We start from the raw sequence: 17,134 nt of genomic DNA, 5'->3' as shown, positions 1-17,134 counted from the left end.
CCCCTGACTCGGCATCGGGCTCTGCTGCGCTATATAAATGCAAGTTGTTTTATGGCAGATCAGTTACTGGGGCAGGGAATCCTCCCACTCAACTACTGTTAACCCTGCAAGCCAAAGCCCTAACGGGTAGGGTAGTCCTAGCTGGACAAGCAGCAGGAAAGCTTGCTGGACGGTACCCTCGATGGCAACCTATGCGGTTTTAGCTGGTTAGTCACCAGCAGTACCCAAATGCACACTCTGGGGCCCACAAGCCTTGGATCTTGCTAACCTTATTTATCTTAAGCAAGGTGATGGTTTCCACGTTTGTCAATCACTTGGCTGACAAAAATAAATGCTCCTATGTTGCATTAATAAGCTGTGTAAAGCATCTTGAGATGTCTTCCCAATATGAAAGGCGCTAATAAATATAAATCTCTGAGGTATAAATGTAAACTAAGTGAGGATTTACGTACCAGTAATTATCCAAAAATTGAACAAAGTGTCTTGAGCAGCTTTTCTGCAATGTAGAGTTAACTCAAGCAATGACATCAGTGGCTAAGGACAAGTCTCCTGGATCTGACGGCTCTCTGTGGGGTTTTGTCATTTTTTTTTCCTTTGGGTACGTGGAATCTGAATGCAGAACCCATCAGTCGCGCTCATCCAGCACAATGCTAAAGATTCCCTCACTCAGAGTAACTAAAGCCGATTTCTCCACAGCAGAATCTCGATTATCCATCACAATAGGGTATGTGAATAACTGTCTTCTGCCCAACTCCAAACAGGGATGTCCTCTGCCACCTCTTGCCAGTCTGTAGCAGTGGGGTTGGCAGATTGTCAAACACACCCAACCCACACACACACAATTCCAAACTCTATAAGATTGCTCTGTCAACCACACACACATTCAGAAGGCTGAGCTTTCACTACCTAGATTAGCCCAGAGGGCAAAACCATTTTTCAATAAGTTCATGGCATTTGGAGTCCTGTAGCTCAGTGGTTAGAGCACTCGCTTTGCAAGCGAGAGACCTGAGTTCAATTCCAGGCAGAGGGCGAAACCTTGGGCAAGTTTCCTTACTCCACACAGAGCCTAATAATAATCCCTCCAAAAAAACAAAAAACAATAATAAATTGGTCATTTTCAATCTACGACTGTTTGTGGGACATTGCTGTGCGCAATTGGCTGCCGCGTTCGCCCACAAATATACAGTCAATTCACTTTACAGTGTGTTCTGTGAAGCGCTTTGGGACGTCCTCCCGACGTGAAAAGCGCTATATCAAATGCAAGGATTATTATTATTATTATTATGGCTAAAGAATTAATCATGTCAATGTGCTTTTTTTCTGCAATAGAGATAAGGATACGGGGGGAGTGTGTCACCCTTCGGCCACACACCTAAAATCACTCTGTATCAGTCAATAAGTTACGTTATAAGGGCTTTTCTTTTTTAAAACAGAAAGGGCAGTGGAGTTACAAGGAAGGAGATTGAATGTATTTTTGTACTCTAGGAGGATCTTCAACTGAAACCAAATAGAAATGTTCAATATTTACACCATGGACATCACTTACACCACAGACATTTGGCTCATCATTTCCAGCTCGATGGAGCTTCGCAATGTCATCCGCAGACTCGGGGTAAACTTCCACATGTATGCGGATGATACACAAATCTACTTCTCCTCCTCCAGCTGCAAATCCAGGTCCGCCGATGTTCTCTTGGCTTGTCTGGCGGACATCAGGGCCTGGTTGAGCGAAAACTTCCTGCAACTAAATATTGACAAGACAGGAGCCATACTCATTGGCTCCCATCAACGTCTTCTATCCTGAGGCTCTGCCTCCTCAAACTCCCTGGCCTATCCCTTAGACTTGCTGAACCGGTGCAAAACCTAGGTGTCAGATTCAACCCACAGCTGTCCTCCCTTCCCTACATCCACGTCCTGACCAGGGCCATTTTGAATTAGTTGAATTTTGTGAATTTAGCGGAGCAGGGGAGACCAATGAGGAGGGCGTTTGAGTAGTCAAGGCAAGAGGTGACGAAGGCATGGACGAGGGTTTCAGCAGCTTTTGGAGTGAGGTACGTATGGAGGCGGGCAATGTGTTGGGAGGTGGAGGTGCAGATCCTGGCTAAGGACCGGCTGTGGGGTATGAAGGTTAGCTGGGGACGAACCTGACCCTAAGTTGCTCATGGGCTCAGTGAGACTTAAGGAGAGATCGGGATTGAGAGGCCTTAACTGCAAGAGAGAAAGCCTTGATGGGAGCCAAAGAGTATGGCTTCCGTCTTGTCAACGTTCAGCTGCAGGAAGTTTGCTCTCATCCAGGCCTTGACGTCTGTCAGACAAGGTAACAGAACAGGTGACTGGGAGTCGTAGCTGGAGGAGGAGGAGTAGATTAGTGTATTATCCGTATACGTGTGGAAGTTTACCCCATGTCTGTGGATGACATCGCTGAGAGGGAGCATGGAGATGGGGAAAAGAAGGGGGCCAAGGATGGAGCCTTGGAATGAACCCTGCTTCTCCCCTGTCCTCCCCTCTCCCTCACTCTGACCCTCAGCTCGGATCAGTAACTCTGTCTGTCCAGCGCCTTGGGACGTCCTCCCAACATGAAAGGCGCTTTACAAATGTAATGTTGTTGTTGTTTCCAACAACGCATTCCAGGGCTTTGGCTAGGAAGGGTAGGTTTGAAATGGGATGGTAGTGTGCAAGGTTAAAGGGATTGAGAGTAGGTTTTTTAAATAGGTGAGTGATGACGGCTGTTTTGAGGGGGCGTGGGACTGAGCCTGAGGAGAGGGACTGATTTATGGTGTCTGCCAGCAATGAGCAGAGGGGGAGTTGAGCAACCAGCAGCTGGGTGGGGAGGGGGTAGCAGGTGGTGGGTTTCATCGGGGTGATGGAGGATGAGAGGAAGAAAGAAGAGTAGGTTGGAGCCTGTGGTAGGAGCCGTGGAGGAGGAGTGGGTGATGGAGAAGGAATGGGGATGGGAGGGGAGAGACATGGGGCAGGAGGAGGAGGTGGCTAGGTGGATGTTATCTATCTTGGAGATAAAGAATTTGAAAACCTCTTCGCACTTCGCAAAGGTGAGTGTCAGTTATTGATTGGGTAATAAAGAGAACTTTATTAATTCCCTGCATTCAGCTTCTTCAGACACTCAAATAAGCACTCACCAGCAGTAGTCCAATAGATGTGGAGGGAGGACGGGAATGTAAACATGCTGCCAATACATCGGATACAGCATCGCTGCTGAGCCGTGGACGCAGGCCGTTAACTGAAAGATAAAACACAAATGCTCTTTGGTAAATTAATACCTCGATAGTGTAGCATGGACCCACCCAACTAGCCAACCCTCCACACAGAAATGATACCACAGGCAATAGATTATTTTCTATTGATACCTGCAGGAAGAAGTCATCATATGGCACAAGATTTCAGAGGATTAGCATAAAAGTGTAATCACAATAAACAATGGCTTCATTTCAAATGCATCAACCCTCCCCCACCCCCCCCATCCACTCTCAGCGACAGCTCATAGAAAATCTCCAGCCTAGCTAGCCCCGTCTGTTGTAATTATATTATTACCTGATCTCCATGGTTTCACTGGAGAATATTACGATGAGGACTTATGCTACAATAATTTTTCTTAACCAACAGTAGAGTTTGCCCACAGCTTCCTCCAGAGAGGACACCGCTGGGAGCCTGTGTACTGGGCCATGAAACTGAAGAGATTCAGTCTACTCTCCAGACATCTGTAAAAGCTGACAGTGTATCCTGCAAGCCTCAAAACACACAAGGCGCTGACTGTTCAATCACTGTCATTTACGGTGTTTGACTTGAAAACATCCCATCATTATTCATAATGTTACTTGTGATCTTAAGGACCGAATCTGACTGTACACATAACTGCTAGGTTCTGCGGGTCACGTACTCTTTTCACGAAATACAACCTCAAGCTACTGCAAGTATTTTTATTCCTCGGCATGCTCATTGCATTTAAATACAGTGGCACTGATCAAAAGCTTCAGTCTGAAAGCTACTCTAAAATTCAATGCCTTGAACTGAAAACTGCAAGTGCCATTACCCAATGCCTATTAATGACTTTTTAAAAGGAGCAGCTGTAGTAAATTTAGAGCTGCATTTTAGTCCCACTTTCTGAAGGCTATACTCCCAATACTGATTATAAGGAGCTGCTATTTCTCTGCAATGTTGCGATGCTCAAAACTCTGCACCTTAAGATCACAAGTAACATTATGAATAACGATGGTAAAACACCAAGTTAAATACCATAAATGACAATATAAAGATGGTACAAACATTAGTTTAGGCCACTCCCTACGTTTCTCTCTGCCTTTGCACAACTGGCATAAACCTTTTTTGTTAGACCTTGAGCAAGTGATAGGATACAGCGGCTCAGCAGCTCTTCATTCCTGTGACCTCACCGTCCACTGAGGAGTCGCTGAGATCATAAACAACCCAGGTAGAGAGAGTGTGCTCAGGCCAGAGAATCCCAAGTGTTCAGATGGGCAAGGATAAACAGCTCCAGCTTCACTCTTTGCATGTTTAAAAATCTCGATCAAATGTTTAAGTCACACTCTGGCCTTTGTAAACTGAACGTACAAAACCTTTCACCTCTATTAGACACCCATTGCTGTCCCAGGGTAAAACAGGTACAAATCTTACCAAACACTCCACCTGTACTGGAGACAGAAGGTAGAATATGTGGTGCAAATAAACACATACAGTAACATGGTTGAAATGATATTGACAAATTTCACTCAAGTATTTGACCTCTTCTCAAGCCTACAATGTTTTTTTGTGTTTGCCTTACCACCCCACATTATAGTGAAATTATAATTTCTCCCATTTAATATAATGATTTTTTTAAAAATTGCCAACTGCAGGAGAAATACGCTAGACGTGAGCCCAACGCCAGTAAAGGTCACCTTTGTTCAGCTTCAATGTGATATCCAGAGTGACCCCTCCAAACCTCACACAGCAAATCAACAGAAAATCACTTGGTGTAAATTTTGCCCAAAGTCTCCAGTCATTATGAATATTCATCACGGGGTAATTATCAATCTCTTTTAATTCCATCAAATCCACTTTGCCTCCAAGGGATCAGTACTCGGGAGTCCAATAAAGTTCATTCTATTAGTAAACTGGCAGCACAAAAGCAACAGAGGAACTCAATTTACACATTACAGAAATCTAACCTACATGTGCTTGTGTGATGTGTCTGGCTAAAGATTTCTTTAAATAAAATAAACAAGTCTCAACCCTCCACTCATTGATTTAAAAAAAACACATTTGTCTTATCGGGTTAGTCCACAAATAATTTAAAGTTCTCATATCCTCTCCTTTCCGAAGGGTGAAAACAGGAGTAACAGTGTTGCATTGACCTGTTATTTACCAACCATCCTTGATTATGGAAACCAAGCTCTGATGATAACTTTAAGCTACCAGCACCTTCTCTGTAGACCATGCCCTAATGAGCTGCTCCTGCTTGCATCGGAAATCCAACTTTCCAAGTAGTCTCGCAATTTTCATATGTCACAAAGCACATTGCATTGCATTCCATCAATGCAGTCAAGCAATGAGGTTCCCCACTTGTCCAGCATCAGCAGTGGGTGTGCAGCATAGCAGAAATAAATATGTCAGCCTGAGAGGAGAAGGGGCAGGCTTGGGAAGGAAATGTCAAAAGAAAACATAACCTAATTTATCTAACTTAAGAACCTTATTAAAAATCTCCTTGAAGTAGTTCTACCACGAAAAGAACAAGTTACTGTTTGCCTGTTTGTTACAGCAAAGCTGAACATTCTGAAGATGCAAACGTACTCAATGCCAATCACTGATATCTACTCTAACGGCTATTCTTCTATTCGGCTCAATCCTCATGCTTACCTGCCTGTACTGTCCAGACTGCAAGTCTAATCCTGACAGACACTGTATTGGGACATTTAAGAAAATAAATTCTCTTGTTGATTCAAATTAAACATAAAAACAAATCTAACAATGTCGGGACTTTGGATCAGGACAGAAACGGACATGGTTTAACCCTGCTTTTCCTCTAGGACAAATGCACATCATTACCATACAACACACAGTAGTTAGGTTATTTCCAAGACACAATGGCAATGGTTCCCATGCATTACTGATGCTTCCTATCCAGGCACCATCGCGGTAGTCACATAAAATTCATAGCCGTTTCCAGAAAGTCACTGCATCACAACCCTCTCCACAACCCCAGGGTCGATGCACATTCACATTATGCTCTCATGATGTGTGCATTATCAGAGCCTGTGCTAATTCTGTACCACACCATAACCAGTGCACGGTAACTTCAAAATTAATATCGGTTTAAGCAACTCAGCTCAACTTTTCCACAGTCCTCAATGAAATCAGGCCAACAACAACCTAAAATCTACACGTGTCTAAATGAGATTTCAGCAAGTAAAAGTTAATGTAAAGAGAACCAGAAGCGTATCGATAAAATTCTGTTCAGAATGCCTACTGAATTTTTCAAAACTTTTCTAATGAAGATTGAATATGTTAACAGGCATGTTGTGCAAATCTCATACCTGTGACATTGTAAGATTGGCAGGCCAACAAATCTATTCTAAATAAAATGCGTATGGAATTACAGCTCACAACGAACTGCACTGGATCCAATTACCATTTACAACGCAGACACAAACACTAGTTCAACTCATAACAAAACCATTTTTTTTCTTAATTAAGCTCATTTCCACAACACCATGTAGTCTCATTAATAGCAAGGCAAGTCTATATTGTAGGTTTTGCAGCATTCTCTTCATGCTGGCTGGCTGGCATGCAATGACTGCAAATGAAGCAAAATGGTTATGTATTGTTCAACTGTCTCTCAGGTAAAGGTGCCTCATTATTCCACAAAGGGTCACCATAATGCTTTACGCCAACACAGACCAGCATAATTTGTCAACACGTCCCGAGAGAGAGTGAACAGTTCACTGACAACACAAGCAATCAGGCTATGAACTAAACTATTTACTCTCAATAACATTCACCCATTTACTGAGTCCAAACCAATCAATATGTGCCATTTAATTGAATGACACTGCTGAAATGCCATTACATTTATATAATCTGCATTGATCCGTTTGCCACTCTGTAATAGGGAGATGGCGAGTTTCGTTAGGAATTGTAAACCTGAGAGAGAAAAAATTGAAAGTGCCGTTAATTAGCATGAAGACTGGATGGCCCAGAGATAACCTCGTTTACACCAACTGGGGCTTGTACTGACTGCTGTGCCTGATTCCAGGGAGAAAAGCCTTGGTTACGCCTTCTGTCAAGCATGGAGATAGCACACGTGTAGCATTCATCATTTGGATTAGTGATCACTATAGTGAAACCAAGCTGTTTATAATGAGACAGGCTGGTGATTGAGCAGCAAACCTCCAGGTGGTTTCCGGTTCACGAGTAAGAGCAAACTCATTGTTACAGTCTCACCAAGCTACTTATGAGAGCTTTCTCCACATACAGCTATTCGGATTTGGATTACAAAAACTAGCAGTCTCAGTCGCTTTTGTGTAAAGCAGAATTTCAGCCCTGATAAAGGAGTGAGCGCTAAATTCCGGCAATGAGGTTATTCATTTCATTTGATTCACTCGCTCTCATCTCCGTTTAATTGCTGTGAATGTTTCTCAGCCCTTCCCTCTTCCTCTGGGCTGAGCACTTGCTGCTTACTTAAGTCACCTGGAATCCAGGGAACTGTTTATCTCATTCTTCTGAAAGAAATGCTGTCAGGAGGTTGGAAGAATGCATAAAATAGCAACATTTTGGGGAGGCTCTATTTACTTGATGTACACAATGAAATAAGGCTACACTGTTCTTATTATACATTCCGGAAGCCATAATAGCAAGTCATATGGTGTAAGACAGCTGAAAAAACTTTTGGGAGTCTGAATATAATACTGTCAATGAAAAATTCATCAAGACTTGCAAACTTTTTTCATTATTACATTTTTGGCTATGAACCTCATAAACCCAAGTCATTTCTTGCAGTAATTTCTTCTTTGGTGTCACATCACTGAATTATCATTGCTTTATCATTGCCATGACTGGTTACTTGGGCAAGTTACTGTCATAACTAACTTTAGCCCCACAGCAGTCACTCAGCACCTTGAGGAGAGGAAACCAACCGTACAACAAGTTAGATTAGTGCATAAGATTATACTTGTGAACTCAATGGGGGAGCCATCTCCAGACATGTCAGAAAGGTGATTACAAGGCTATAATAGGTTGCCGGTTATCATGATGACCTTTAAAAAGCCATCTCATTGCTGCTACCAGGACCCGGAGTCGTGTTCCTGACAGAGTGCATGTTAATTCAGGTCCCTCACAATCATAATGACACAATCACTGAACTACTCTGTTAATCGGTTCCCACCGCAGATCTCACAGCAAAATCCTGTAACCAAAGAACAGAACCTCCAACAATGCCACGCTGCCTCAGTTCTGTATCTGAGGACCAGGTTATTAGCCTGTCCTGGTGTGAGGCTCGAACCTGAGCCCTCTGACTTGCTAAACCAGTAACCCAAACTAACTGGGTTGAATGACTCATTTAATCCAATGCTCCTGATCAGGTCATTACCTCATCATTTCCTTAAATGAACAGGAAGAGATTTAATATAAAATGGCCATGGATGGAATGACCTTTTAAATTGATATTTTTCAAGTACGTGAACTTGTAGTGAATGTTCCGACAATAAACCTGCACAAGTAAAATCGCTAACTTTGAATGATGCCAAATAATCATCATTGCCCCAGCCCCGTTCTCATCCTCTTCAGTAAATGCAGAGACCAGCCCAGTGATTTGAGCCTGGTGACCGAGAGCAATCATATAATGTTGTCAAACTCTCACAAACATTCAGCACTACTACAATCGCTACATTTCCACTCGCTTCGAAAGAAGAATGTTGAGAACAGCAGCAGCAATTTTATTAAACTTGCCAGTTCTACCCTCAAACTAAGAAAAGCTGCTGTGGAAATGCACAGGTCGTTTCCACACAGGTTCAGGATATCTGATTCAAACCTGCAGACATGAAATGACTAATTTACACTATGCAGATTGCACAAGCTGAACACTCATGCCTGCACAGTTTATGTATTCTTTGGCTCCTCCACCTATCGTGGTTTATTCTGTGTAAATCACCAGTATTCAATGTGCATCATTTATATATTCACTGATGGACACCTATGCGCCCCCACTGGTGACATGACCTAGATATTTTAATGCGATTACATTCAATGCTAGCATTCAGACACCAATACTGGCATCTGCATCCGAGCTGACACTGCATGTGCAGAATACACAGCATATGGCAAACTTCATATAGTGTGGAGTGGTGGTTCAAAGGTAATGAAGGAACAGTATGTTGTTGAAACATGGTAAGCTTTTATTTCTGGGTGGCTTCAGCAATATGGCTGCTTAACACATTGGTTTTATGCTGTTGCATCTTGCCTTTTAAGGGGAAATTCCATTATATTTTAACAGCTAAAAAAAGGCTTATTAAGAGGGAAAATGTTGACATTCTGTGTTCAGTGGTACATTGTAACAGTATTGATTAGTGCACAGCAAGTGTAGCTCAAGTTTGAGTGCATTATGTCTATAAGGTCATTAATGTGAAACCACAAGCAATCTTTTATCCTTCACCTACTTGATGGAAGCCTAAGTACTACTACAGCCCCGTCAGCCAAACATGAAGTAAATTAGATAGGATAAGAGTTCTTTATATGTGGTTGAGGTGGCAGATTAGTGTTAAAGGACTTAAGAGATACAAGGAAAGTACGACAGTAAAACTGGCTGGCCTTTGGAAGTGGCAGTGTTAAAAATTCACACCAGACATAGAAAATTACAGCAATAAATCCACAATTTTATGCCTAGCAAATTCTTGTTTTTAACATTTTATAATAATAATAATCCTTGCATTTGATACAACACCAAAGTGGAGTGACTGTATATTTGTGGCCGAAACTTGACAGCCAATCCCACATACAGATGTGGAGAGATCGACTAATTTTTATTAGGAGAATTTGTTGCACCCGTTATTCATATTCTGAAAAAAGCCTCCATTCCTCACACTGTATTATGCACACGTATTAAAGCATTATTTAAATTTAGATTGAATTCAAAGATCAGCAGTGATTTCTCCCCCCACAGCCTGTTGTTTTCAATGCTCTCGGGAACACAGCTGCCTAAACTTTGGAAAAAGTGATTGCTCAACATCAGGACAGGGTTGATAAGTGACTTAGCTTCCTCATATAGACAGAACCAGCGGAGCATTTAAAAAGTGAAGCAGACTGAGGGCAGGAAGGTATGAGTAATCACATTAATATTTAACACAGATAGATGTACTACAGCGCCCATCATTCCTCAAAACTAAACAAGGACAGAATCAATTAGTATAGAAAACAAAGAAGACAAATGATAAAAAGCATCAAATGTTTATAGAGCCCGAGACGGCTCAGTGACCTAGCAGATACATTCAGAAGCACTGAATGTTGTCAAGTTAAGGGGCTTTGATTTCCCATTTGGTGCCTGGCTAACGTCAGAGGGTCTGGGGAGGTGCTACCTGTAGATAAACACGTCCCACAAATGATGCAAATGAGACAGATCATTGGTCATCTATGTGCACCTGCCTCTTGTCATATTGCAGAGGAATGTCGGTGGGCTGGAGCAGGTGGATGTACACCTGCTCAGGGGTGGGAATGCAAAGGGTAACTTGCAGAGAAAATACCTGAAAAATTAAGCCAAAATGAACATTAATAATAAAGTGACCGAGAAAGCTTTTCACTCTGTCCTGTCGTTCCATTGCTTATACATGTACTTTGCTCATTGTATTCATTCCAAAGTTGCATTTTTACAGGACTGTATTTTGTTGACATTTCAAAGCACCTCCCGATTAATGCCAAGTCTAGTGACTGTTTTTACAGCGAAAGAAGGAAGACATTTGTAAAGGCTGCAGACAGCTTTCAGGTGAACGAATGATTAATTTGGAGGAATCGTAACAACGAATAGTTTCGAAATTTTTGATTGCATCACCTGCAAGACAAGCTGGATAAATCACATGTACATACAAATCAACATGTAGATGGTCGTGTCCATCTCGGTAGCTTTACACACAACTCTAGAGTGGCTTTGTTGGAGGGGACAAGGGGATTGGGAAGGTCAGAGCTCACTGGTGAGGACAGAGAAGCAGCTTTGAGCTATTCAGTGGTGCTCGAGGAAGCATTAAGGAACCTGGTGACTCCATATTCCTCTATACAGTTTGTACATTTATAAATAACATTCAGATATTTTTACAGATCCGTGTGCTGTGATAAACAAGTCCACTTGACAGTCAATGCTAGAGAGGGTTGCGGAGGTTGATGCCTCACTGCTGTCAGTACTACTTACACTGCTTAGTTTGCTGCAGGAGATGAGGATACGTCGCTCATACAGCATACTGGCATAAAGATGGAGCATGTTGTTGACATCTACAGCTACAAAATACTCTGTCAGGTTTCTCTGCAAAGAGAAAAAAACATTTGCTGAGTTTAAAGGAGAGGAGGCAACCAGGACAAACCCATTTCTTTGTGAAACGCAATACTAATACCAAGAGAAACACATCGTTAAGACAAAAGTAACAAAAGACGCTCATTTGTCAAAAGTCGATGTTTTTTTTCTCCTCTATATTTGCAAGACTGCAGCTTCACCCACACAAAAAAAAATCTTTGCTACAGATTGAATATTGTCCTGGCATACTGAGGGATTGCTTGTGAAGTTGGGTAGTATGCAGTTGGTTGTAAACTGCAGCCCACATACCCACAACCACCATTCATAAAATACAGCAGCTTAATTAATTACAAAACTGCCATTTTTAACAATAACGTGTAATAAAAAATTATTTATGAATACAACAGCTTCAACGGATTACTCACCAATTTAAATTCACACAAGTACAATTTGCACACGTAATATACGCTTATGAACGAGCAGAGAGCCCAGCAGCGTGAGGAGGGAACCGAGTGAGAATTCTGTTAAGGAATTTGGTGAGAGTAAGAATTCGGTGAAGTGGGGGAAAAGAAGTGCGTAATTATAAAATATATAAGTTAAATTAAAATAATATAAAACATGTCTGGGAATATGGCATGGCAGCTGAGACTGGTTGCATGCACAATGTGTGCCATGTGGGAACTCCAGGATGCTTTATGTGCCCTGGACAGACACATGTGTAGGAAGTGCCTCCAGTTTCTGAGCTCGAGGAGAGGCTGGTGTCACGACGTAGCATACGGGAGGGAGGCTGCAGAGTTCATCAATCGAATGTTTCAGGAGGTGGTCACCCCACAGCCACAGAGGGTTCAGACGGAGAGTGAGTGGGTGACCACCCAGTATGGTAGGAAGAGGCAGTACAAAAATCCCCTGAGAGTGGCACTCACAAACCAGTTCTCTGCATTGAATACAAGTCAGGGTGATGACACCTCTGGGGAGAGTCAAAAGCAAATGGATGCACAGGGGGACACAGGGAAGAGTGTCAATCCAATTGTCATTGGGGACACAACGGGGAAAGGAGTAGACTGGCATTTCTGCAATCAAAGACGTGACTCTCGCATGGTATGTTGCCTCCCTGGTGCCAGGGTTGAAGACATCACGGAACGGGTGCAAAATATTCTACAAGGGGAAGGGGAACATCCAGAAGTTGTGGTCCATGTTGGGATCCATGACGAAGGGAAAAAAAGGGCTGAGATCCTACAGGGTAAGTGTAAGAAGCTAGGGAAAAAGCTGAAGAGTATGACTTCAAAGGTGGTGATCTCTGGATTACTCCCAGTGGCTCGTGCAAGCGGGTATCAAAACAACAGGATCAAACACATGAACGCATGGCTGGAGAAATGGGGCAGAAAGGAGGGCTTCATCTTCCTTGATCATTGGGACAGTTCTGGGGCAGGTGGGACCTGTACAAGTTGGATGCGTTACCCTGAACAGGTCTGGGACCAACGTCCTCGCAGAGAGGCTAACTAGTGCTGTGGGGAAACGTTTAAACTAATTTTAAGAGGGGAAGGGAATCAGGATGTAGCATTAGAGAGTACAAACAAGTTACATAGAGGGCTGGGAGAGACAAATAGCAATGTAATCAGGAGTAATCCAGAAACAGGATTAGACAGGGGAGAATTGCAAATCTGCAGCAGGTTTCAGAAGTATGCAAAACCAATAGAGTAATGATAATGGGAAACTTCAATTATCCTGATATAGACTGGCAAAATAACAGTGTAAAGGGCAAGGAGGGGGAAGGATTCCTGTAATGTGTGCAGGATAACTTTCTGGATCAGTAAGTTTCCAGCCCAACAAGGAAGGAAGCAGCGCTGGATCTAGTTCTGGGGAATGAAGTGGGGCAAGTGGAATAGGTTTCAGTAGGAGAGCATCTGGACAACAGTGATCACAACATCATTAGGTTTAGAGTACTTATGGAAAGGGACAAGGAGCAATCACAGGTGAAGATACTCAACTGGAAGAGGCCAATTTCAGTGAGTTAAAAAGGGACCTCGCCAAGGTGGACTGGAAAGAAAGATTGGCAGGTAAAACAGCTAATGAGCAATGGGAAGCCTTCAAGGAGGAGACAGTTCGGGGACAGAACAAATACATTCCCACAAAGAGGAAAGGTAGGGCATCCAAACCTCCCAGGATGACTAAGGAAATTGGGATTAAAATAAAACAGAAAAAGGAGGTTTATGATAAGGAGGCGGCGAAGGCAATGGGGGATAGAGTTCCAGAGCCTCGGGGCTGAGAGGCTGACGGCCTGGCCACCGATGGTAGGGCGGTTGGGGCGGGGGATGTGGAGCAGACCAGAGCCAGAGGAACGGAGGGTACGGGCAGGTAGGTAGGTACTACTGGATAGTAGGTCGGAGAGGTAGGAGGGAGCGAGGCCGTGAATGGCCTTGTAGGTGAGGATGAGGATCTTGAATTCGATCCTCTGGGGGATGGGGAGCCAGTGGAGGTTACTGAGGGAAGTAAGAGTGGATATAATGCAGGCTCTGGCCATAATCTTTTAATCCTCCTTGGACAACAGGGTGATGCCAAGAGGACTGGAGGGTTGCAAATGTTACTCCCCTGTACAAAAAGGGATAGAAGGATAAACCAGGGAACTATAACCCAGTCAGCCTAACGTCAGTAGTGGGGAAACTTCCAGAGACTTTAATCCGGAACTAAATAAATTTCCACTTAGAAATATATGGGTTAATAAAGGACAGCCAACACGGGTTTGTTAAAGGCAAATCATGTCTAACAAACCTGATAAGAGTTTTTTGATGAAGTAACAGAGGGTGAATGAAGATTGTGCAGTTGTTGTAGTTTATATGGATTTTCAAAAGGCGTTTGATAAAGTGCCACATAAGAGACAGAAGCCCACGGTATTAAAGGAACAGTGGCAGTGGATACAGAACTGTCTGGGAGACAGAAAGCAGAGAGTGGTGGTGAACGGTTGTTTTTCTGACTGGAGGGAACTGTGCAGTGGTGTCCCCCCCGGGGTTGGTGTTGGGACCACTGCTGTTGTGATCTATAAAAATGACTTGGACTTGGGTATAGGGAGTGCAATTTCCAAGTTTGCAGATGATACTAAGCTGGAAAAGTAGTGAACAGTGAGGAGGATAGTAACAGACTGTAAATGGACATAGACAGACTGGTAACACGGGCAGACACGGGGCAGATGAAGTTTAATGTGGAGAAATGCAAAGTGATGCATTTTGGAAGGAAGGATGAGGAGAGGCAATATACGGTGATGGTACAATCTTAAAGGGGGTGAAGGGACAGAGAGACCTGGGGGTCATATAGTAAATCTTTGAAGGTGGCCGGACAGGCAGATAAAGCTGTTAAAAAAGCATATGGAATACAAGGCTTTATAAATAGGGGCATAGAATACAAAAGTCAGGAAGTTATGATGAACCTTTGTATAAAACACTGGTTAGGCCTCAGCTACAGACTGTGTTCAGTTCTGGGCACTACACTTTAGGAAGGATGTCAAGGCATTGGAGAGAGTGCAAAGGAAATTGACCAGAATCGTACCAGGAATGAGGGACGTCAGTTATCAGGAGAGGTAGAGAAGCGAGGGGTATCCTCCTTGGAGCAGGGAAGGTTAAGAGGAGACTTCATAGAAGTTTTCAAAATTATGAGGGGATTCAATCGGGTGAACAGGAGAAACTATTTCCTCTGGACGGTGGGTCGGTAACCCAAGGATACCGATTTGTTAAAAGAAACAGAGGGGAGGTGAGGAGAAATGTTTTCACACCGCGAGTTGTTGGGATCTGGAATGCATTGCCTGAAAGGCTGGTGGAAGCCGATTCGATAACAACTTTTTAAGAGAGAAGTAGATAATTATTTGGAGAGGATAAGTTTGCAGGGCTATGGGGAGAGGGGTTGAATTGGATAGCTCTTTTCAAAAGGCCGGCAGACACACGATGGGCCAAATGGCCTCCTTCTGTGCTGTATAATTCTATGATTCTTTTAAAAGGTACAAAGAACTTAGAAAGTTTACATGTAAAAATCCTTACACTCCTCATGTAAAAGGAATATTTTAGTGAAAACATGTAGCTACAACTGCAGGAAAAAGTAATTTAATATTTCTTCTTAGGAAGGTATAATTGATATGCAAAACAAAACAGGTCAATGATGTGCTTTTCAGCTCAATCTCCTAATGCGCTATGGTGGCTATGATACCACAGATGGCTCTGTGGATTGAACTGGAAAGAAGCAAGTAGGCATAAGCCTCCACGAGGTGCCTGCCACAGCCACACTTTGGTTGGAGAGGAGAGGAACACTTCCCCGACACCATACAACTCGAGCTACAAGTCATATTTGCACAAGCATCTTTGCAGCACAATGGGATGGAGGCTCAGTGTCCAGGCTGAGATCCAGCCATGAAAGATGGGAGTTAATGTTCCATTTCTCCAGTTGGCTGAGGTGAAATTAATTTGCCCTGTTCTAACCAATTGTCGTTGGGTCGCTGTACACTACACAAAACTACCCAGGGTTTGACACAAACTGCAACATGGTCTGTTAGTATGGCTTGTTACACTTGTCACCTCATGCAATTTGCCAGAAGAAAAGGGGATGATAAGCACTTGCAGAATGGAGAGCTGTTTTGCTTTATTTCCAGCTTCCATAAGAGGAAAGTAACCCGCCCCTGGCTGACAAGTGGAATTGTATAGCCACTTCTTACACATATCAGCTTCCTCCTCATGGTGTCACAGTAACTTTGTTCAACAAGGATGTCAATTCAGTGGTGTGGAAATCGAAAGAACAAGCACCTCCAGGAGTTAGATGACATGAAGACAATCAGGAGCTTACTCTTCGCTTTATAAACAAGTCTGGTGACAACGATCCACCACAGTAAAGACCTGAAACCACAGCTCCAGCTTCCAACAGGCGATCCTGGGCTGTCACTGAAAATCACCGCTCAATTTAAACATGCAAATACCGTGACATTGTCTTGTCTGGTTCTGAAGGCAAGGTGTCCATATTCTCCATAGCAGGGCATTTCCTTTACAAGAGAACATGTGTACAAAAGCAGCTGTTCAAACTTGTGCTGTGAATAATAGACTTTGGAAAAGACTGCCTCAGGGGTAGATAACGGTATTAAAGGGTACACACAGTATGGCAAATCTGATAATCAACAGAAGAGGCGATTAAAAATTAATATCTCTTTGCCAATGCCATCATACAGAGTCAACCTAGACCAAAACATGGTTCAGAAATAAGATTAAAAATGAAGCAGTATTCATCATCTTTAAATAAAGAGTACAAAGTAACCTCAAAGTAAGAGCCTAATCCTGGGATTCTGAAGACTTTTCAAGCTTTGCTCTCATGATTTATTAATTTAATTCCTGCTCTTAGATAATAGCTATCTTGTGGTGAATAAAATTTATATTTTAAAAAAATCAGTCAGTGGACTGGGGCGTAGTATTATATCTATTAAAGGCTGTGGAAGGATTTCAATATATTTATTTGTACCAAGTCTGTAGGAGAATTTCCACTGCCGTCTGTAACTAAAATTACTGAAGCAAATTGGACTGTATTAAGGAGTGGCAGGCACTTCTCCATCCTGTCCCTTTTTTTGCATAAACAGGTTGCAACTGGGAGACGGGAACCATCACCGTTTCC

General features: G+C 42.9%; 1 protein-coding gene across 3 annotated transcripts in view; it reads right to left on the bottom strand.

Moving 5' to 3' along the window:
* The window catches only part of LOC103188887 (DENN domain-containing protein 1A), a 197,697-nt gene that overhangs the window by 74,449 nt on the left and 106,114 nt on the right, over positions 1-17,134 (bottom strand). For all 3 annotated transcript variants that reach the window (XM_007909051.2, XM_042337821.1, XM_042337822.1), the window contains exons 9-10: positions 11,402-11,512; positions 3,138-3,238 (exon numbers count right to left, since the gene is read on the bottom strand). In XM_007909051.2, the coding sequence (XP_007907242.2) occupies positions 3,138-3,238; positions 11,402-11,512 (212 nt within the window). The remainder of the gene's footprint in view (positions 1-3,137; positions 3,239-11,401; positions 11,513-17,134) is intronic.

This window comes from Callorhinchus milii, unplaced genomic scaffold, assembly GCF_018977255.1.
Source record: "Callorhinchus milii isolate IMCB2004 unplaced genomic scaffold, IMCB_Cmil_1.0 Scaffold8, whole genome shotgun sequence".
NCBI classification, from domain to species: Eukaryota; Metazoa; Chordata; class Chondrichthyes; order Chimaeriformes; family Callorhinchidae; genus Callorhinchus; species Callorhinchus milii.
The sequence above is the reverse complement of the archived record's forward strand: the minus strand, read 5'-3'. Positions and strand labels throughout refer to the sequence as shown.